The following is a 21,441-nucleotide window of genomic DNA, read 5'->3' on the forward strand; positions in this document are numbered from 1 at the left end:
GACCGAACGTAAGCCCCTCATCATGGCTGACTCGACGCGGGCATATTGTGGTCTGATAGCTATCATCATCTGTAAGCATGTGGTCGCGCCGGAACTTTGGCGCCCTGCGTACCCTGCTCGTTGCCCGCCTCCTCCAAGGGCGTGTTTCTCGCAGCGAAACACGCTCGCCGGGTAGCGGGCACCCGATGAAGCCGAATCCGGCATCCCGGAGGTTGTGTTAGGGTAGGTTGCACATCTCATCTAAGCCATCCAATGGACGAGAGCCCCTGTTTTTCTTGTCCCTGGGCTCCCTCGCCCTTCTTCCATTCATCAGCCACACCAAGAGACGACTGACGTCGCGTGCTTTGCTGGTCCCGGTCCAATCTGGTCCCAGACAGCCCAAGATCCTGGCCCGGATGCGTCCAGACACCACCAGCGACCCAACCTTGAAGATGGTATATTTGCCTCTCTCCCTTACACATCTTCAGGACAACCCGCGGTCCTTCATTAATATGCTTGCTTTTTAGCCCCCCCTTTTTGTTCTTTTTTCCTTAGTTCTTCGGCTGTTGGCTTTTCGCTGTCCTGTTTCTCTTTCACGTCACTTTGCTTTTGGATGGGGATTTTTACGCAAGTTCCGCAGCGGTTCTTCCTTGTTGTTGACGTCATTCGTGGTGCCCAACAACAACAACCCTCACCATCCTCATCATCACCGTCATCATGATATCCCACCAGGCCGCAAGACAGACCGGGCGACTCGGGCAGGGCGCCGCGAACTGGACAGCTGCCCGAAACCAACGGTACCTGGCGCAGTCCCGGCCACTGTCCACGACGTTGTGGGCGCGCCCGCGGCCGCTGGCGCAAGCTCGAGCCGGAGGTGTCGCAAGACCCCGTCTGGCACCCGGCTCTGGTGGTCGGCAACGGTCGCCATGTCCCTCTTTTCTGGCTGTCGCCGCCCGCCAGCTGTCCGACGCTCCGACCCCCCAGGGCAAGGGGCCCGCCTCGGGGCTCCTCCGGTTCGTGTACCGCACCGCGACGTGGCTGGGGACGACGGTGCTTGTGGTCGGCGCGGGCGTCGTGGCCTTCTTCCTGTATGACGCCTCTACCTACCGCTCGCATCCGAGCATCGCCGACATCAGCGTTTCGGCCCTGGCCATCAACCCGCGCGTCGGCGGGCCCAAGAACCTGCCCATCCTCGAGTGCCACCTGGACGACGACGAGACCGAAGAGAAGCGCCGGCGGCAGGACAAGCCGCACCTGGTGATCCTCGGCGGCGGCTGGGGCGGCGTGGCGCTGCTTAAGGAGATCGACCCGGAGAGCTACCGCATCACCGTCATCTCCCCGACCAACTACTTCCTGTTCACGCCCATGCTGCCGTCGGCGACGGTGGGCACGCTGAGCCTGCGGTCGCTGGTCGAGCCGATCCGGCGCATCGTGCACGACGCCGGCGGCCACTTCCTCCTCGGGCGCGCCGAGGACGTCGACTTTTCGACGCGGCTCGTCGAGGTGGCGCAGCAGGACAGCCAGGGCCGCGAGCAGCGCTTCTACGTGCCCTACGACAAGCTCGTCGTGGCCGTCGGGTCCGTGACCAACCCGCACGGCGTCAAGGGGCTCGAGCACTGCAACGTGCTCAAGGGCATCAACGACGCGCGCGAGATCCGCAACAAGGTCATCCACAACCTCGAGCTCGCCTGCCTCCCGACCACGCCCGACGACGAGCGCCGGCGGCTGCTGTCGTTTGTGGTCTGCGGCGGCGGGCCCACGGGCGTCGAGTTCGCCGCCGAGCTCTTTGACCTGCTCAACGAGGACCTGATCGAGCTCTTCCCGCGCCTGCTGCGCAACGAGATCTCGGTCCACCTGATCCAGAGCCGCGACCACCTGCTCAACACGTACGACGAGACGCTGTCGCGGTACGCCGAGGACCGGTTCGCGCGCGACCAGGTCCAGGTCCTGACCAACTCGCGCGTGCAAGAGGTGCGGCCCGACTCGATCCTCTTCACGCAGAAGCGCGACGACGGCGGCATCGTCACCAAGGAGCTGCCCATGGGCTTCTGCCTCTGGTCGACGGGCGTGTCGCAAAACGAGTTTTGCAGGCGCCTCGCCGCCAAGCTCGGCGACGCCCAAAAGAACCGCCACGCCCTCGAGACCGACACCCACCTCCGCCTCAGCGGCACGCCGCTCGGCGACGTCTACGCCATCGGCGACTGCGCGACCGTCCAGAACAACGTCGCCGACCACGTGGCCAGCTTCGTGCGCACCCTCGCCTGGCGCCGCGGCGGCCGGTCCGCGGCGTCCCCGCCGCCCGAGGACCTGCGCCTGCACTTTTCCGAGTGGCGCAGCGTGGCCGAGCAGGTCCGGCGCCGGTTCCCGCAGGCCGCCGCCCACCTCCGGCGCCTCGACAAGCTCTTTGAGGAGTACGACCGCGACCGCTCAGGCACGCTCGAGCTCGGCGAGCTGCGCGAGCTGCTCCGCGAGATCGACAGCAAGCTGACCAGCCTGCCGGCCACGGCCCAGCGCGCGCACCAGCAGGGCCAGTACCTGGCGCGCAAGTTCAACAAGCTGGCGCGCGCGGCCCCCGGGCTCGAGGCCAAGGCCGTCGTCGACGGCGACGTCGACGACGCCGTCTACCGGCCGTTCCAGTACAAGCACCTCGGCAGCCTCGCCTACATTGGCAACTCGGCCGTCTTTGACTTTGGGCCCGGCCGCGGCCTCGCCGGCGGCTTGTGGGCCGTCTACGCCTGGCGCAGCATCTACTTTGCGCAGAGCGTCACCTTTCGGACGCGCGTCATGATGGCCATGGACTGGGCGAGGAGGAGCCTGTTTGGAAGAGGTGAGCTGGAAAACAAACGGCTTTTTCTTTTCCCCTTCTTTTTCTCGAGCACGACGCAGAAAGCTGACGCCGGATAGATTTGATGAGTTTCTGAGGATTGTACCGCACCGTGAAGAGGCTGACGACAACAACGGCGACAACAACAATGACGACGACGACGACGGCGACGACGACGACGACGTCTGTCACATCGCATGGCTTCCTTCACCCGTTTGCCGTTTTCTTTTGTCGAAATAGCAGCGGTTGGAGCCAAGCCCGTTTTGGAGTATCAAGATGGGAGATGTTGATGCTTCACCTGCCTGCCCATCTGGTTGGTTACCTGGACCTGGAGCCGGCCACGGAGGATCGGCCATGTAGTTTCAAAAGCGTAGGCGCCCTTGCTGATGGCTGGCTGGTCATCGGCATGTTGAACCAAGATCATCAGGCTGCCGTAAAGACGAAAAACACGCTGCAGCATCTCGGTCATGACATGTAGGCCCAAGATGGCATGGATTATGTACCCCGCTATGTACACCACATCGCCGTCCCTCACGTCCTCGGGCTCCTCAAAAATCCCACCACTCCGCTGCAATACCCAATCAGCTCGTCCAGTCTCGCGCGTTCCCTGGCCTGGCAGGCGCGCCACTCGTTCAGTTCTGCGAGCAACGCCGGGTCGGCCATGACCAGGTCGAAGTGCAGCCGCAAAAACACGGCCATCCACGCCTGCACCAGTTCGTAGTCACGGCGGGCGCGCAGGCGGCTCGTAAGCGCCCGGATCAAGTGCAGCAGCTCGTTGGATGATTCGTCGCCGTCGCCAGAGGACAGCGAACGGAGCTCGAGATCGGCAGCCGATGGAGGCAGGGATTTGAGATGCTCCAGGAAGTCGGTGTCTGGGTTTGAGGTTAGCTACAGTACCTACGTAGGTAGAGAGAAAAAAAAAAGCAACTCACAATCCCCTGACCTGCCGCAGGCCAGCAGCTTCGAGGTCAGCACCTGGCGGTCCTTGAGCCGATCCAGCTGCGTCAATCTCGACGACCCGGGCTCCGGCTTCTTCTCCGCCTCGGCCGGCAGCAGCGAAGCCGGGTTGCTGCCAAGCGACGGCAGGAAGAAGGGCGCCTTCTCGGGCGCCTTGGGCGGCTCCTTGGGCTTGTTGCGCGCGCGTATCAGGTCGATGTGCAGCAGGGTCTGCCAGCGGCTCTTGGGCACCAGGCTGAGCGTCACCATCTCTTCGCTCAGCTGGTCGACGGTGGGCGCGGCGATTCCGTCCTTCTCGGCCTCGGCGTCGCCGTCCTCGTCGAACGCCGCCTCGATCAGGCCCTGGCCGCCCTCGCCGGAGGCGGTAGGCGCCGCGGCGGCAGCGATATCGGCGTCCGAAATCTGCCGCGTGGGCACGTGCCGGAACAGCGTGCGGTTCGTCCACAGCTGCACGCCGAGGTCGCCTTCGACGGCGCCGGCGAGGTACTCGCCCGTAGCGGAGAAGGCGAGGGCGGTGCACGGCCGCTCGAGACGGAAGGCGTCGATGAGGTGGCTCGTGGGCAGGTCCCAGACGCGCACGACCGAGTCCGCGGCGGCGGCCACGATCCAGCGGCCGTCGGGAGAGAAGCAAAAGTCGGTCACGTCGCCGCGGCAGCCCCACAGCTCACGGATCGTCTGCCGCGTCTCGACGTCGACGACGCGGATGGATCGGTCGTCGCACGCCACGGCCAGCAGGTCGCTGCCCGGGTGGTAGCGGCAGGCCGTGATGCGCACCATGGGCGCCCAGTCCAGCTCGTCCATCAGGTTGCCCGTGATGAAGTCCCAAAACTTGATCTTGCCGTCCAGGCCGCACGAGACGACGGTGCGGTTGAGCGGGTCGACGACGAGCCCGGTCACGGCGCCGGTGTGGCGGCCGGTGCCCGGGGCGAACGAGGACCCCGGGGCGCGCAGCTTGTCGACGCCGTCGAGGGTCTTGAGCTGCTGCATCTTGAGCTGGCGCAGCTGGGCCGGGGTCAGCCGGGACGGGAAGCGCTGGCGGTGGCGGCCGGACTGCAGGTTGAACACGTCGATGCTGCCGCCGGCCGAGCCCACAAAGGCAAACGTGCCGCAAGAGCTGACGGCGACGGACGAGACAGGCTCGCCGTCTCCCGTCTTGAAGGCCCAGCGGCCGGCGCGGCGGCGGCCCCAGAACCAGGTGCGGGCCCAGGGGTCGTCCTTGTGGCCCGTGACGACGCTCTCCCAGCCCGTCATGGCGCTGAGCTCGGCGTTGGTGGGGCGCGCCTTGTCGTTGCCCTTGTCCCAGATGACCTGCTTGCCGGGCATGGCGCCCATGCCGCCGTCGCGGTTCAGGGACGAGGCGATGCAGGTGATCTCGGGGGCCTTGAGATCCTCAAGCGTCGTGGTCGGGCCGTGGCCGCCGCCGGCCAGGATGCCCATCTTGCGGGCCTTCTTGCGGATGGCGCCCTGGCTCAGCTCGGCACTCTGGCCGTCACGGCGCAAGCTCCATCCCCAGAGGCTGCGGTCGCGGCCGCCGCTGAGCAGCCACTTGCTGCCCGCCTCGGCGCCGTCGAAGTCGGACGGCAGGAACTGCAGGCAGCGGACGGGGGCGGCGTGGCCGCTCCGGGAGTGCAGGATGCGGGGGACGGGCGAGAAGGGCGACTCGTCAAAGATCCACGACCGGAGCGAGTTGTCGAGGCCGCTCGTGACGATGACGGGCTGGCCCGGCAGGAACTCGATGCGGCTGATGCCGCCGCGAACCTCGCGGTCGTGCGACGGCGGGTTGTGAGCGCTCCGCAGCACGCCCATGACGCGGCCGCCCTTGTTGAGATCCCAAAAGGTGACATCGCCGCTGGCGCCCGTGGCCGTGGCCATGACGCCATCCTTGCGGCCGTCCGGGCCGGCGCCTTGGCCGTCGCTGCGGAAGGAGATGCAGGTGACGGGGGCGTCGTCGGCGCCGGCGCCGGGGAGAAGCAGCACCGGCTTGTCGGTGAGCACGTTCTGGATGACGAGCGGGCCCGCCGCGTAGGCGATGGCCAGCAGGGAGAGGGCCGGGGACGGCTGGAGGCAGGTGACGGCGCCGCAGTCTGGGCGGGGCGGCAAGATGGTGTAGATGAGCTTTCCGGTGCTGACGTTCCAGATCTCAACCCAGCCGTCGCGGCGGCCAACAAAGATCTTGTTGAGGAAGGTGGGCATGTTGCAGACGCCACCGGTGATGTCGTTGTCGCCCTTGCGGGCGGCGGCGGTGAAGAGGGTGGTGTAGTGCTCCAAGGTGGCCGACTTCCAGACCTCGATGCGGGTGGTGGCGCAAGCGACGATCCACGAGCCAAAGATCAGGATCTGGCGGAGCGGCTGGTCGAGGTCGGCAGGCAGCGGAAGCTCGGCGACCTTCTTGCCGCGCTGAAAAGCCCAGAGCCCCTGGGGCTCGCCGCGCTGGGGGTCGCCGTAGGCGGCAAACACCTTTTCCTTCCAGGCATGGGTGGCGGTGATGTCGGCGGGGGTCTGAGGACGGGTGACGAAGACGAGGTTGAGACCGCGCTTGAGGTCGTAGGTCTGCAGGGCGCGGCCGACCGAGGTGGTGATCTGGAAGGTGGTCTTTCCGAGGGGGATGGACGTGAAGGGGACGCCGGTGGGGGACACGAGGCCGATGGTCTGGAAACGTCAGCGGGCTTTGATGCTTGGCAAAGCCTTGGGCGCTCAACCTAGAGAGAACATCGTCTTACCCGGAAGGGAGCAAAGATGGCCGAGCCTTGCCTGCGCTTGGGCTGGGGCTTGCTGACGTCGGTCTTTTGGCGCTTGACCAGCGGCCTGTCGGGTTCCGAGTGCGGCATTGTGAGGCCAGCTGGCTACCTAGCCAGCGGTTGTGGTCTTTCCTGCGCTTCCGCTCTTCGATTGTCGCAGCCGGGCGCCACAATGGCTTGTCGGCGGCTTTTGTGGTGATGACGACGTCGAGGTCTGGGGAGGTTTGAAACTTTTCGATGGACCGGGCTTGGGAGGCAGCTCCACCAGAAATTTTCAGCCACAGGCCGTCCAGAAACGGATGTGGATCCGCTGCAGCCTCCGCCCGGCCCCACCCGTCGGCGCTTGGCACCTCCGGGGGCCGATTTCCAAGCTCTGGGCGGGTGGCCAGGGTTAGGGTAACTATGACTTGCTCCAGACACCGCAATGACGCATTGACGCAGGAGCCCCACGAGCCCCACTCAACGCCCAGCACCTCATGCATGCAGGCCAATCGACTTACATACGTATACTATATAGTACAGACGCAGCACGCACTTCCAGCGGTAGGGCTCTTCGTATGCCGACTGCCGACCTCCCTAGCTACGTTGACATCCATTGACACGGCGCCGCGGCTCAGACCGCCAGACCGCCTTTCCTGATTGCCCTGCCCTGCGTCGAACCACTCGGCCGTGCAGCCGTGGCAGGCCACTTGGCTCACGGCTTGTCTCGCATTGGACATACAGAGCAACCATGTCACACGACCCAAGTACGTGTTAGGAAGCCGATGTTACTGTGCACGGCAGGGGGGGCGAGGGTGGCTCAGTGACAGGGCGGAAAAACAATAAATCACCAAGTTCACCTGAACATCTTGGACTCTTTTGGAATTGCTCAGGTATCTTGCCCATGTGCATGCTCGAGGTCATTCAGGTTGCTAGTGCTATGCTCCCTTGACCCCTCTTCCTGTTGAATACCTCCTGGCTTGCACCGGTACCTACACAGTACGCAGTACTCGGTACTATACATTGTGGACGGCACAGGTACCCTAACCCTCCCACCCCACCACCCCACCACCCCACCACCCCACCACGGCCTCTTCCAAGTCCATCTTGCAAGAGCACGCGGCGCTGGACCCAGACTCGCATCATCCACTTCGCAACTCGGGTCCGGCCCACGGGCCCAGTCCACGGGTCTAGTCCGGCCCATCAACCGAACTTAACCTTGGCATCCATCCCACTTCCAAGGTCCTACTGGACGCTCCCGTCCAATCTACCGCCCTCGGCACCCAGCGTTCCTTTTATCCATCCGGGCTGATCAGCTCCCGCTTGCTGACTCAAGCGTCCCGCGTCTGTCGACCTCCCATCTGCGAGCACCCGTTCAGGGAAGCAAACCCACAGCCTGGACCAGACATCAATTCCTCCCATTCGGCTCCAAAGCCCCTTATTTGGCCGTAGAACACCACCGCAGGCTCCGTGGAACCGCCAATTCGTTGCCACGCCGTCACACGCTGCACCCAACCCCAGCCAGTCGCCATCCAACCTACCCAGGACGCACCCAGCACATGACGTCTGCCACCATGGATCCTGAGACCAGAGGAAAAGGCGATTCGGCCGAGCTGGTGGCGCAGGTTGAGGCGACCACGACGGAACCCCCCGCCACATCCACAGCCGCGCAACCACCGTCGTCCGATGTCCAAGGACAGCCCGCATTCCTGGATTGTGCCATCGAAGAAGAACCCGACTCCCAAGAGACCCCGCGTCTACAAGCCGTTGCGGGCCCCGGCCTGGCCCAGCACCGCTCCTTTTCTAATTCCACCCTCCGCAGCGCTCGCTCGTCCGTCTCGGCCGTCTCGGTGAACGGAAGCGACGCTGCCAGCATCACCAACGCCCAGGCCCAGCGTGCCGCCCCCGCCGCTATGTCGTCGTCATCCAGGGACCTGGCTTCGTCCGAAGCCCAGGCTCAGCCGCCCGGAGAGGCTGGCAAAAAGTCGGACCGGAACGCCACGTCCCGCAACCAGCCCAACCGATCGAGGAGCCGGGTGCAGCGGAGGTTCAGCAGCAGCACCGGCGGAGCGAGCAGCCATCACAGCCCGAGCGGCGAGCGCGGCGCCGGCGGCCGTCCGGACAAGGAGGAGCACAAGCCCGCGCCGTGGGGCGTCATCGGCGTGTGTGCCTTGGATATCAAAGCCCGTAGCAAGCCCAGCCGCAACATCCTGAACCGCTTAATCCAGCACCGCGAGTTCGACGTGTGCGTCTTCGGCGACAAGGTGATCCTCGACGAGGGTGAGTAGCTTTCGTTCCCCAGAGAGACAATGAACGCCAGGCTAACTCACGCGGCACAGAAATCGAGAACTGGCCCATCTGGTACGATCCTGCTCCCAAGCTGCCCCCCCCCCCCCCCCCCCGGCCCTCCTTCTTAAAACCATGTCTCTCTCCGTGCTGACCGTTTAGCGACTACCTCATCTCCTTTTACTCGCACGGCTTTCCCCTCGACAAGGCCATGGCCTACGTCAAGGCCCGCAAGCCCTTCTGCGTCAATGATCTGCCCATGCAAAGGATTCTCTGGGACCGCCGCGTGTGCCTGCGCCTGCTGGACAGAATCGGCGTGCCGACCCCCCCACGAATCGAGGTGAACCGCGACGGCGGCCCAGGCGTGTTGACGCCCGACCTCTGCAAGTACATTCGTGATGTCAGCGGTGTATCCTTCGACCCCGTAGGCTCCGAAGCCGAAAACCTCCGCTCGGCGACCCCGCGCAGGGTCGAGCTGGTAGACGACGGCGATACCCTGTTGGTCGACGGCCGGCCCATCAGGAAGCCTTTCGTCGAAAAGCCGACGAGCGGCGAGGACCACAACATCATCATCTACTTTCCTTCGTCGGATGGCGGCGGCGCCCGCAAGCTGTTCCGAAAGGTTGGCAACAAGAGCAGCGAATTTGTCGAAGGCCTGACGGTGCCGCGTGCCATCTCCCAGCCCAACGACAGCTTCATCTACGAAAGCTTCATGCAGGTCGACAACGCCGAGGACGTCAAGGCCTACACGGTAGGCCCCGCCTATTGCCACGCTGAGACGCGCAAGTCGCCCGTTGTCGACGGCGTTGTGCGCCGCAACACACACGGCAAGGAGGTCCGATACGTCACGGCCCTGAGCAGCGAAGAAAAGGAGATCGCAAGCAAGATCAGCACCGCGTTCGGCCAGCGCGTCTGCGGCTTTGACCTGCTCCGCACCGGCGGCAAGAGTTACGTGATCGACGTCAACGGCTGGAGCTTTGTCAAGGACAACGACGACTATTACGATCACTGCGCCAGCATCCTGCGCGACATCTTCATGAAGGAGAAGCTCCGCCGGGATGCCGCCCGCTCCAACGTGGCGAGTCCCACATCGGACGCGGACTCGAGCCGCGCCGCCGCCAAGGACAGGGACCTCGCCTCGCAGGGTCGCCCGAGCGTGGATCGGCCGTCTCGCGAGCACCAGCTGGCCGCCGACATGGCCGCAGGGGCAAAGCCCGACGTCAAAGCCGGCCTCCCGCCCAGCCCGCTGGCCAGCAGCTTCTCGGCAGCCGCGCACGACGGCCCCTCCCCGGCGTCTGCGGCCCCCGCGCCCGCCGCCCCGACCGAGGGCGCCCCGCAGGAGGAGCAGGAGGAGCAGGAGCCGCCGCCGCCGCCGCCGCCCAAGCCCAGCTGGAAGCTCAAGGGCGTCGTGACGGTGATCCGGCACGCGGACCGCACGCCCAAGCAAAAGTACAAGTTCACGTTCCACACGGCGCCTTTCATCCGGCTGCTGCGCGGGCACCAGGAAGAGGTGCTGCTCATCGGCGAGCCCGCCCTGGCCAGCGTGCTGGACGCCGTCGACGAGGCCTTCGCCGAGGGCGTCGAGGACCCCGCCAAGCTCAAGGCCCTGCGCAACGTGCTCATCAAGAAGGGGAGCTGGGCCGGCACCAAGGTGCAGATCAAGCCCATGTTCCGCAAGAAGCAGAAGCCCGAAAAGAAGGAACAGGCGCAGGACGAGGCCGTGGTGCAGACGGACGAAGACGCCGACGCCAAGGACCGGCCGGGGCCGCGTTCCAAGCGGACCGATTCGCTGTCGGGAGTCACCATGTCCAAGTTCACGGCGACCGAGGAAAACCTGGTGCTCGACAAGCTGCAGCTCATCGTCAAGTGGGGCGGCGAGCCGACGCACTCGGCGCGCTACCAAGCGCAGGAGCTCGGCGAGAACATGCGCAGCGACCTGGAGCTCATGAACCGCGACGTGCTCAACGAGGTCCACATCTTCAGCAGCAGCGAGCGCCGCGTCGTCACCAGCGCCCAGATCTGGGCCGCCAGCTTCCTCAGGATGAAGGACCTCCCCGAGGACTTCATCACGATCCGCAAGGACCTGCTGGATGACAGCAACGCCGCCAAGGACGAGATGGACAAGGTCAAGAAGAAGCTCAAGGGCCTGCTGCGCAAGGGCAACGAGCGGCCTCCGCAGTTCGCCTGGCCCGACAAGATGCCGGAGCCGTCCGAGGTGCAGACCCGGGTCGTTCAGCTCATGAACTTCCACCGCCGCGTCATGCAGCACAACTACGCCAAGCTGCACGCCGGGGCGAACGGCAATGGCAATAACGGCAAGAGCAGCAGCGGGAACAATGGCGAGGCGGCGGGGGCGGTGGCGGCGGCGGGGTCGTCGGCCGCGTCTCTCTCGTCGCTTGCCTCGGTCGGCTCGCTGTCCCAGGCCAACGCCGTCAGCAACATCCAGGCGCGCTGGTGCTGTGGCGAGGACGCCGAGCTCTTCCGGGAGCGCTGGGAGAAGCTGTTCGCCGAGTTCTGCGACGGGGAGAAGGTGGATCCCAGCAAGATCTCGGAGCTCTACGACACCATGAAGTTCGACGCCCTGCACAATCGCCAGTTCCTCGAGTGGGTGTTCACGCCCCCGAGCTCCATGCTCGCCGAGGAGTACGGCATGCTGCTCAATGGCAAGGACGGCGCCAAGCAGCAGCCTCCGGCGCCCAAGGACAAGGACTCGGCGGTGGACGATCGCTTCGACGATAAGTCCGACATGTCGGCCCACCACAGGGCGGTGAAGCGCATCTTCCACCGGCGGTCCTTCCTCAACGGCTTACGGAGCTCGGGCGAGGCCGAGCTTCCCGAGAAGTACTTCCACCTGCAGCGCGGCAACAGCCAGACCAAGGCCAAGACGGACGCGCGCTTCGAGCCGCTGCGCGAGCTGTACCAGCTGGCCAAGGTGCTCTTTGACTTTATTTGCCCGCAGGAATACGGCATCTCGGACAGCGAGAAGGTTGGTGTTTTTGTTCTCTCTTTCTCTCTCTCTCTCTCTCTCTCTCCCATCCTCTCCTCTCCCAGGCTGCGAGCGTATGTATGGTATGGCTTTTGCTAACACACACACAGCTTGAAATCGGTCTCCTCACCTCCCTCCCCCTGCTCAAGGAGATCGTCGAGGACCTGGAGGACATGCAAGCGTCCGACGACGCCAAGAGCTTCATCTACTTCACCAAGGAGTCGCACATCTACACGCTTCTCAACTGCATCCTCGAGGGCGGGCTCGAGACCAAGATTAAGCGTGCCACCATCCCTGAGCTCGACTACCTGTCGCAGATCTCGTTCGAGCTGTACGAGATGCCCGCCAACACGCCGGCCAAGAGCAAGGAGGGGCGGGAGGGCGACGACGCCGAGGACACGGATGCCGGCCCTGCCTTCAACTACAGCATCAAGATCACCATCAGCCCTGGCTGCCACGTCTTTGACCCGCTCGACGTCCAGCTCGACAGCCGCCACTGCATCGGCTGCGCCCCGCGCCGCAGCCTGACGGCCCATGCCGACTGGAAGAAGGTGATCGAGACGCTGCGGGCCAAGTTCCATCAGTACGCATACCCCTGCACCGGCCGCTCCTTCTGGTCAAACACAACAATTCTCTCTTGTCAAGCCGAAGCTGACCCACTTCAACCTTCACACAGAGTCAAGCTTCCCAAGACGTTCCTGGCCATCAACCTGTCCGACGCCTTTACCTTCCAGGAGAAGCAGCACCAGGCCGAGGCGGAGGGCGAAGAAAAAGCGACCGACGAGAAGGACGGCGAGGAGCCCACACCGACCCCTGCCGCGGACGCTGATGCAGCTGGCGACCCGGCGATCCCGACCAAGTCCGACGACCCGGCACCCGGGCCAGCTGACGAGCCGTCCGCGCCAGCAAACGCGCCGGAAGCGGAGGCGGCCGCGCCGACGGAGACCGAGCCGGTGGAGGCCAAGGCAGGCAGCGACTGAGCGACTAAGCGAGAGAGAGTGCGAGAGAGATGGACGGAGAGCGAAAAGCGTCCATTGGGACGGGATCTGGGTCCCGTGACCCGGAATCCTCGCACGAACCAGCCATGGCCCCTTGGTCTGCCCGGACATGTCGAGGGCCCTGAGCGCAGCGCGTGGCGTTGAGTCTCCCGGGGCCGGCGATGCTCATGTTGCGTTTTGTATTCTTATTGCACATTGTATGTAGGTATCAGGGGGGGGGGGGGGGGCATACCACGCCACCAGGCGACAAGGGTGTTGGGGACGGCTGCGGCGAAGCATGTCAGAGGCATCTCCCATGGATTGCGGCGGCAAAAAGCCCTGGAAGAAGGTTGGTGCGGGTGGGTCGGTGCTTCTATTACACGAGGATGCTACTATAGGCGTTATAGGTGTGTGTGTGGCTTTTGGCTGTATCCATGGGAGACGGGGGTAAAGAATACTACAGGTTGATACAAGAGACTTGAGAGGTACGCAATAAACAAGCGGTTTCAACGGCCTGGAGGGTGCGGGGCGGAGAGCGGTCCGATCGGGTGACGGATCAGCGTAATCAGCGAGGTGGTGTGTGCGTGTGTGTGTGTGCGCGCGATTGCTGGTTCCGTGTTTCCATCCGTGAGGCCGTCGAACGCGGACCAGCCCTTCGTGTTGTGCCGATATCAGGACTACCCAAGTAGGTACGGTAGGTTTCCCTGCTACACTAGGTAATAACGCGAAACCTCCCGCTTCCCTCTGGACTCGGGTGGCGCGCTCGGCGTCGTGCTCTGGCGGTCTAGTAGTACGTACAAAACCTGTCAAAAGCGGCGGAGTCGCGGGGTGGGGACCGCGCGAAAGCCCCCGGGGATGGCTTCGGGCGGCGGCGGTAGGAAAGCGATTGGTCATCGCTGATCCCGCTGGGTCTCAACCTCCCGGTCCGGCGTGCACATCGCCTAGGTGCCATCTAACTGCGCTAGCTCATCAGAGGTTACGTATGTACGTGCTCTCGCCACGTTAACGACGCTCGGTAACGGAAATCACCACCGCCGCGTCGGGCCTTCTTGCGCCGGTGTGCTTCGTGACATCACTTGATTAACGTTCCACCGGTTGAGGCCCGCCAATGTTGCACCGGCCGGCCATCCAACTTTTTCTTTTGGGGGGGGGGGGGGGGGGGGGGCTTGTCGAGAGCTTTCCGGCGGCTTGTCAGCTTTTGTTGGCCGGCATGATGGACAGGAACACCAAGCGATCCAGACAGACGGGTGAAGCGGTTCGGACAGGTGGAAAACAGGGAATGAGGTGACGGCAGCCTTGCGTGCGACGAGGATCCTTGCGGGGATCTGCCCCAGGGCTGTCGCAGCCCACGACGCTCTCTCGGTGCGGATGCCGATCCCGGGGGAGAATCGACAGAATCGAGAGTGGCCAGGGGCCGATCTCAAGCTCTCAAGCCTAATGCAAGGTTAATCTCGGGAATCGGCGGGCGAAAGGGACCGCGATTTGGAATTGCATTGGCGTCGTGGAGGGAAGGGGACGTTTGTGATGCCGAAGCTTTGACTGCTGCTGGGCGGCTTCGGCTGCTGCAACAGCGGTTGGGTTGGGTTAGGACGGACGCTCCGGGCAGATGTCCCGACTGGCCGGCAGCAGCGTCGGGTGTCATCTCGGTATGGTGCAGCAACCGTCTTCTGAAACTGGAACCCTACACTAGAACCCTACCTGGCATCGACGGCCAGGATCCGTCGTAACCAACGTTTGTTGCTGTGGGGGGGGTCAGCATGCAACCTCCGAGTTGACACCGCTGCCTAGAAGTGGCAGTTCTTGCGGCCGAGCGGTCGTGAGATCTCTCTGCGTCTTAGATGGATGGGCTGATTCCCACCCCGGCGGGGTGTCCACCAGGCTGAAACCCGTCGGAGCTGGCCGGGGTGCTTCCAGCACAGAGGACGTGTCCCGCGGCTCTGTGCGTGCGTCGAGAGATGCGGCCATTGCTCTTGTGGTGTAAGGTGCCTTGGTTGCTGTGCAGGGCAGGCAGCCCGCTATCTGATGCCAAACGCCATGAGATGGTGGAACGGTGGATCTTTGCCGCCCTCGTGCAGTGCCGGTCTCCGGGCCGGGCCTCTCGGGTCGGCATCTCATCAACCCGCCAGGTCTGGGGAGAGCGGGCCACGTTGGACGCTGCTGGCGCGCGCGACGCATAGACCCCCGTCCTGCAGGAGGCCCGGCGGCCGGCGGCCGCATGGAGTCGAGGTCAGGCGCGAGGCGGGAATGCGTCCAATTGGCCCGGTGGCGGTCGCGTTTGGACTACCCCATGGGAGGATCGCCTGCGGGCGGACGTGAAACGCCCAGCGGCTGCTGGAAGACGACCTTGGTGGCGGCGGTGGGGGGCTCGAGGCGTTTGATAGATCTTGGAACGTTCCCGTCGCCATCTACATGAGTGTACGTATAGTAGTACCTGCACTTGCCGACACTTCAGCAACATTGTCGGGCCCATGGCCAACCCGGCCAACCCCAACAACGACGCAGCCTGGCCGTGATGAAATGACCTGACGCGCTTGGTGCCCCCGGCGGCGGCGGCGGCGGCGGCGGCGGCGGCGGCGCTAGAACGCTGATGGAACGCGTGGAAGCAGAAGCCCTGTCACGGTCGGCGCCGCCGTCGCATGATGGACCCGCTGGCTGGCCCGGGGCCCCAGCCATCGAAGCCTGTCAGAACATTCCATGCCGGGGGGAAGCATAGGGCTAGGCGCCCTTGTCAGACCATCCGAAATGGCCTCTCCCCGTCTAGCTGCTTCACAATCTGGCGATGGTGTGCTATATGTAGATGGCCTCAACGCTTGGTGGCTGACACAGCCGCACTGATGCTCCGCGTCTTGCCGCATCGGGCCAGCATCTCCAAAAAGGGGAATCAAAGCCTTGGAACCGCCGGCGACCGGTGAGCAACCAGGTCGAATTTGGAGCGCAACGAGCCAGAAAGGGGTTGGGAATGGTCCGACGGGTTGAGAAGGGAAAAAAAAAAAAAAACAAGCCTGTCGAGGCGGGCCAAAAACCGTTGAACTATGCAGGTTGCCTGCTTGGTTGCGGCACAGCACGCGTTCATAACCGGGTGCAAGTGGTGGAGGGTTGTCCACTCGGCGGCCTTCCTGGAACGCCGCCGATGGGAACCCGGTATGAAACGGACTGGGTAAATTACTGTATGCCTTGGTATGTACGGTAATTATGCGCTGGAGAGGCCGGGAATGGAGGAATGCGGGGTGTGGTGAGGTGTGGGACCCGACGTCGCGCATGCTGCTGCTGCAAGGCAGGCCCGCAGTGGATGTGGATCAACCGGCAGCGGGAGCTGCCCGCCAAGTCGAGCAGCCTTCAGCCCCCCCCCCCCCCCCCCCCCCAAGGGCATCCATGGTCCCCACCTGCCCACCCCTACCTACCTATCAGGTCCCTCCGTAGGTACCTACCTAGGTAGGTAGGGACCTGACAAGAGACAACTCAGCAGGGCCCGGGGGGGCGCCACAGGCTCTCCGTGATTCAGATGATTCACCAGAGGAGGTCCCCAGGGCTGCCAGATCAGCCACATGCAGCCCCTACCAACCTTACCAAGCTGGAGGGAAACAAAGATCTCAGGTCAGGTCGTCATGGATCGGGAAGATTCCGGAGGCTTGTGCCCAGGGTCAGGTACCTATGTACCTAGGTACCCGCCCGGTCAGGAAGCCCGTAGGGACCCTTACCTGACCTGCAAAGTACAGCACCTCACCTAGGTAGGGACTGTGGCATAGCATACCTACCTAGGTACCTAGTGACGGAAGCCGTGGTACCCCGAGTCGTCAAGGCGAGAAATCCACGCCATAAAGCAGTCCAAGGTACCTTAGGTACCTAGGTACGTATCTGGTAGTGTAGGTAGGTTACCTTGGTGAACACTGGATAGGTACCCAAGGTACGCCGCAAGTATATACTAGAGTAGTACACAGGTTCCGTCATCAAGACGAAGGATCATGGAACATGGGCACCTGAATGGCAATCCCCTTCCTTGCCAACGCATCCCCTGCCCGGTCTTCTCCGCCAACCCTGTCACACGCCCACCTCACACCCACCCGGCCTGGAACCGGGTTGGTAAACGTCATCGTCCTTGACGACGGCGCACCGGATCGCGTCTGGAAAATGAAGGCCTTGCACTCGCCGACATGGTGATGCCTTGATCCGACACCCTATCCGTCTCCACGTTCGGCGGGATTCGGCCTAACATTGTTTCGAGTCCACCGCACAACGCATGCAAGGTACCCGAGTTCCGCCGTATCACACGGCATGATTGCGCACACAAGAACCGTGTTACCGACGCCATTCGCAAGACCATTGTGCCGCGCAGTGCCAGGACGACGTGACGGGCCTCGTCCATGTTGCTGGGTACCGTCCTGGGTCCCAGTTTGAGACAAGGCGCAACCAACGTGGAGACAAGGGAGAAAAATGGGCACAGGCTGAAGACCGCGCCGAGCGTGCTCTGCTCGGGGGGGGTAGAAGGGGGCGTATTTTGCTGCAGCCAATGAAATGCCGTCCTCGCCATGATGTTGAGCAAAAAAAAAAAGTTAGATTTGACAGATTTGCACCTCGAGCCGCCGGCGAACGCGCTGCGCAATAAGGCAGGAGGATAATAGCATCATCATTGTCAGTCTTGTTGGCTAGTTACAAAATCGCAGGCCCCCCTTCATTGACGCATCCTTTCCGCGTCTGGGAAACATGCTCAGGTCAACCAAGGTTCAACGGCTAAACGATCTCTTATATGCGCTAACACTTATACCCCCCCCCCAACGGGCCTGAAGCTCACCAAGAAGGGGTTACAGGTACCCTCCATGTCCGCCTGAACAGGAAACCCCCTCCCCGGCCGGCCCAGGGGTGATCCCGGCCCAAACCATCATCCGATCCCCTCGGCCAAGGGCTTGCAAAGGGCTCCACCTCCGCCTTTCCAGCACGGTTCTGATCCAGAACGTTCGTCTCCTGCGCGCACCACCATGTGCGCGTGTGCGACTGTTAGTGTAGGGCCGCCCCCCCGGGCCAATGCCTGCTCCTGGATGTTCGGCTGCCCCTGTCCGTCTCGCCCTGGCATTGCCGGGCTGGGAACCACCCTTTCCCGTTTCCTAGGGCCCGTCCCAGGGGAGGGGGGAGGGGGGGGGTGCGGCGTGGGGAGGGGGGTTGATGGTTTGCCCCAAGAAAAGGGCAGGCTGTAACTATGTAGGTATGTAGTATGTACAATGTACCGCAGCGCGGGCTCACCCACGCTTCACCGGCCCTGCCAACCCATGCTGGTTCAGAGTCCTCTCACCTCGGCTCCTGCACACTGTCCAGGGCTGCGACAGATTCGTTTCTCCGGGCCGTTCGAACATTGTTTCTGGAAGTCGACCGGGACGTCCAGCATGTCGGGCGTGCCGCTTTTTGATCCACCCGTTCAGGTCCCTAGACCACTCATTCTTTTCTGGACAGCCTCCACACCCCATCTCTGCACGACCCAGACTCTAAAAGCCGCCTCGTCGCTCCCTTCACCCTCGGGAGTTTCAGCCTGTCCATACTCAAGGTATCCTACATACACCATCAGACTTGGGCCACGGACCCCAACGTTAGACAAACGACCATCGGCAACACGCTTGATGCTGTTTGACTGCTATCTCACGACCCTTCCTCACACCCACACCCACCACCCTGACACCCACCACTTTCACCGTCGTCTATAAAAGCCCCGACCTGCCGGCTCTCTAAACCGGACCTCGACGACCCTCACGACCTCACAACCTCTCGACCTCACAACCTCACAACCTCACGACCTCACAATCACTTACTTGTCCGAGCCAATTGCTACGTCGCCAACGTTGTTCGTCACCGACCAGTACGCTTGCCCGTGCCCCATTCCATTGTGGGTGATATCTGTCATGTCTTGCAAGCACCACACGACTAACACCGGCACAGATCACCTTTCTTCCTTCTCCGTCACCATGGCCCTCACCCACTCCAGCCAATGCGCCCACGAGTTCGTCATGATCAAGACGGACAACACCCTCATCCAGTGGACCTGCCACATCTGCCTGAGCGGGCCGTACTGGTTCATCTGGGAGTGCCGGTACTGCAAGCTCCATTCCTGCCGCAGCTGCTTGGACAGCTAAAGCCGGACACGACACCGTCCGGCGCAGAGCCGAGGAGGGGGTAGGGGAGGGGGGCGGGGGGGTGTCGAGCTCAGGATGTTTGGGACGGACGGCGGGTACCCTCCCCGGCGGTCATCGCACCCCCCCGCGAGCCAGCTGGCAGCGTTGCAGGTGAGTAACACGTCTGGCCGGCTCGCAGCGGCGGTTGACCTCTCAGCGTCACGCAAGCGAGAGAGGCCGGTTGTTTGCCGTCCCCGAGACCTGCTAGGAAGGGGGTTTCCATGCTGACAAGTCAAGTCGTTGGCAGGCCTGGCAGCATCGGCTTTGGGGAGGGGGGCCGGATCACACCGTCGGGAATCAGCATGGTAACCAACACCAGCGTTCACCTTGCCATCCCCCGCGGATGTCGAGGCAAACTGCATCGTTCATCGACCAGCACGGAACCCAAAGGCCGTCACCCCGCGCGCTCACCCATCCACTCACCCTACGGCCGCCCACATACCGCACCGCACCCGACAACGTTTGTGCCACAGGGAAGCTGCACCGGAAAGACCATCCCCCCTGCCCGTGTCCTCCCCCATGAGGGCTGATCGTCCATGCCATGGGGGGGTGGGGGGGGGGGGGACCCGCCGCCTTGTCTCGTCCAACTCCGATACAGCGGCCTAGGTACGCGGGCTTGCCGCGGTGCCGCAGCCCCCGCATCACACAGCAGGCGGCTTCGGACCCGGCTGCCCGGTACTTTGTGTGATGACCTTGTGTTTGCTTTGCTTTCTTCAGCCGGGTTCTTCCGTTTTTTTTTTTTTTTTTCTTGTTTTCTTTTCCTTCTGCGCCCTTTCGGGGACCCGGTTTCGGGGACCTGGCTGCGCACTGTGCGTGCCGTACGCAGCTGGGAACGGAATGCCCGAAAGGGCGCATCGTTACGGAACAGAATCGAGACAGCAGCACCTACAAGGCAGGACCCCAAACGCTCTCGACTTGCGTCAACAACCCGACAACGAAGGTTTCTTGCCCGCCTTGTTTTTTTTTTTTTTCGTCTCTTTTCTTCAAAAAAGTGTGTTTCTTTCACGACCTTCGGATCGGATTGGAGAAGGAGTTTTTGCGTTTGATTCGATAGACTCTGGGCAAGGGTGGAGGGGTTTGTTTGCTTTTCTGCATGTCCTCGGCTTTCACTTCCTTTCACGACTTTCCAGGTTTGTTACCTATCACCCTTTCTCGTCACGCTCTTGCTTTTTTCTCTTCTCTTTGGGATGGTCGGTGCCTTAATTGGGAATAGACGGAGGGGAATTGGGGTTTGGGCGCGACTGGTTGGTTTTACCAGTGGTATCTCTGATATGGATGAAAAAAATGAAAAAAAAAAAAAAAAGACGGAAAAGACGGGTTTGGACGGTAAGGAACAGGGTTGTTACCTCGGAGCTTCCACCCGGCTCCCGGTCGTCGGTTTCGGCATTGCGAGAGTTAGAGCGTAAAGCGAGAACCGTAGAAACCCAATACATGACACGAGACAAGGGAGGAATGATAATGACGATTAAAGTTTGAGGTTCACCTGACGCTTGTCTCTCCTGGTGGTGGTGCTTCTTCTCAAAAGTGATACGATACGATCTGAATCCGAAGCCAGACAAACCGGCAGCCATGGCGGCGAGCCGGCGAGCCGGCGAATCGACGTCGGAGGCGGCGACGGCAGCAGAAGTGAACAAGCCACACCCGAAACCAAGCAGATCGATCGATCGAACAACCCTTGCCTGTGTGTCGGCATCTGCTGCATGTCGGGAGGCATGCCCACCCCTCTCTGCCAGCTTGTGTCACATCAGCTGGACCGGGGGGGTTCTGCGGAGGCCAGCCTACTACAAAAGGCTAAAGATCTTCAACCAACACGGGGATACACCTGACGAAGCCCCGTTTTTTTATTGATTTTTTTTTCAAGCCGCCCCGCGAAACGCACCACGCTCAACACCTCGAGCAAGTTTGCCGTGTTGCGCGCGTGTTCTTCCTCAGCCGGTCAGGGTCTTTGGGGGGGGGGGGGGGGGGGGTGAGTTGGGTTGGCTTGGAGGAGAGAGCCGGGCGTCGATCCGGTCCCGGCATAATGGTCGTTGTCGGTCTTTCTGCGCCGCCTTGACGCTCGCCTACGCCTCGCGTCCAAGGCTTGCTCCCGGCTCCGCGGTGCTGCCGTGCCTTCTTTCCCCTTTGACCGGCTCACCTCTCGCTCAGCTCCCCCAAGGGATATCACCGCACGTGCTTTAGCGAGAGGGCCGGAGCCGATGGTGATGACGCGCGCGTGCCTGCGTGCATGCATGCGTACCTAGGTACCGATTGTAGGTACCCCAAGTAGGTATCTATGTACATACGTATGTAGATGGCGACGCACGGTCGGAGCAGGTACCTATGTCACGGTGACAGTGCCATGCGTTGCATGACCGCCGGCTGCTACGTCGCCTACGCCGTCCAGGCAGAAGTTTGGCAGGTCGCGAACCGGACGCTTGGGGGTGGGATATCCGGTGGAAAAAAAAAAAAAAAAAAGTCTAGAGCACCGGCTGGGAACATGCCGAAGGCGAGGGGGAGGGGGGGTTCATGATCTACGTGTATGTCGGCGCCAACAAAAAAAAAAATTTCGTCCCCGCGGGCG

The 21,441-nt window shown here is 62.7% G+C and overlaps 4 protein-coding genes across 4 annotated transcripts; 3 read left to right on the forward strand and 1 right to left on the reverse strand.

Moving 5' to 3' along the window:
• Positions 1-696: 696 nt before the first annotated feature.
• Positions 697-2,900, forward strand: VTJ83DRAFT_4163 (uncharacterized protein; the record flags this gene model as incomplete). The annotated part of the gene is made up of 3 exons (XM_071010622.1): positions 697-855; positions 940-2,806; positions 2,884-2,900. 3 exons carry the CDS (start codon positions 697-699, stop codon positions 2,898-2,900), a joined length of 2,043 nt encoding a protein of 680 aa, XP_070865613.1.
• A 434-nt stretch (positions 2,901-3,334) lies between these two features.
• On the reverse strand, positions 3,335-6,588 carry VTJ83DRAFT_4164 (uncharacterized protein; the record flags this gene model as incomplete). The annotated part of the gene is made up of 3 exons (XM_071010623.1): positions 3,335-3,675; positions 3,736-6,409; positions 6,481-6,588. The coding sequence occupies 3 exons, from the start codon at positions 6,586-6,588 to the stop codon at positions 3,335-3,337; spliced, it is 3,123 nt and encodes a 1,040-aa protein (XP_070865614.1).
• A 1,448-nt stretch (positions 6,589-8,036) lies between these two features.
• On the forward strand, positions 8,037-12,891 carry VTJ83DRAFT_4165 (uncharacterized protein; the record flags this gene model as incomplete). The annotated part of the gene is made up of 11 exons (XM_071010624.1): positions 8,037-8,623; positions 8,669-8,757; positions 8,817-8,838; positions 8,926-9,241; positions 9,305-9,919; positions 10,208-10,561; positions 10,619-11,119; positions 11,210-11,749; positions 11,860-12,332; positions 12,426-12,644; positions 12,759-12,891. 11 exons carry the CDS (start codon positions 8,037-8,039, stop codon positions 12,889-12,891), a joined length of 3,849 nt encoding a protein of 1,282 aa, XP_070865615.1.
• A 5,096-nt stretch (positions 12,892-17,987) lies between these two features.
• VTJ83DRAFT_4166 (uncharacterized protein) lies at positions 17,988-19,411 on the forward strand (the record flags this gene model as incomplete). The annotated part of the gene is made up of 5 exons (XM_071010625.1): positions 17,988-17,993; positions 18,420-18,595; positions 18,649-18,882; positions 18,978-18,992; positions 19,129-19,411. The coding sequence occupies 5 exons, from the start codon at positions 17,988-17,990 to the stop codon at positions 19,409-19,411; spliced, it is 714 nt and encodes a 237-aa protein (XP_070865616.1).
• Between the last annotated feature and the right edge of the window lie 2,030 nt (positions 19,412-21,441).

This window comes from Remersonia thermophila, chromosome 4 (assembly GCF_042764415.1).
Source record: "Remersonia thermophila strain ATCC 22073 chromosome 4, whole genome shotgun sequence".
In the NCBI taxonomy this organism is placed as follows: Eukaryota; Fungi; Ascomycota; class Sordariomycetes; order Sordariales; family Chaetomiaceae; genus Remersonia; species Remersonia thermophila.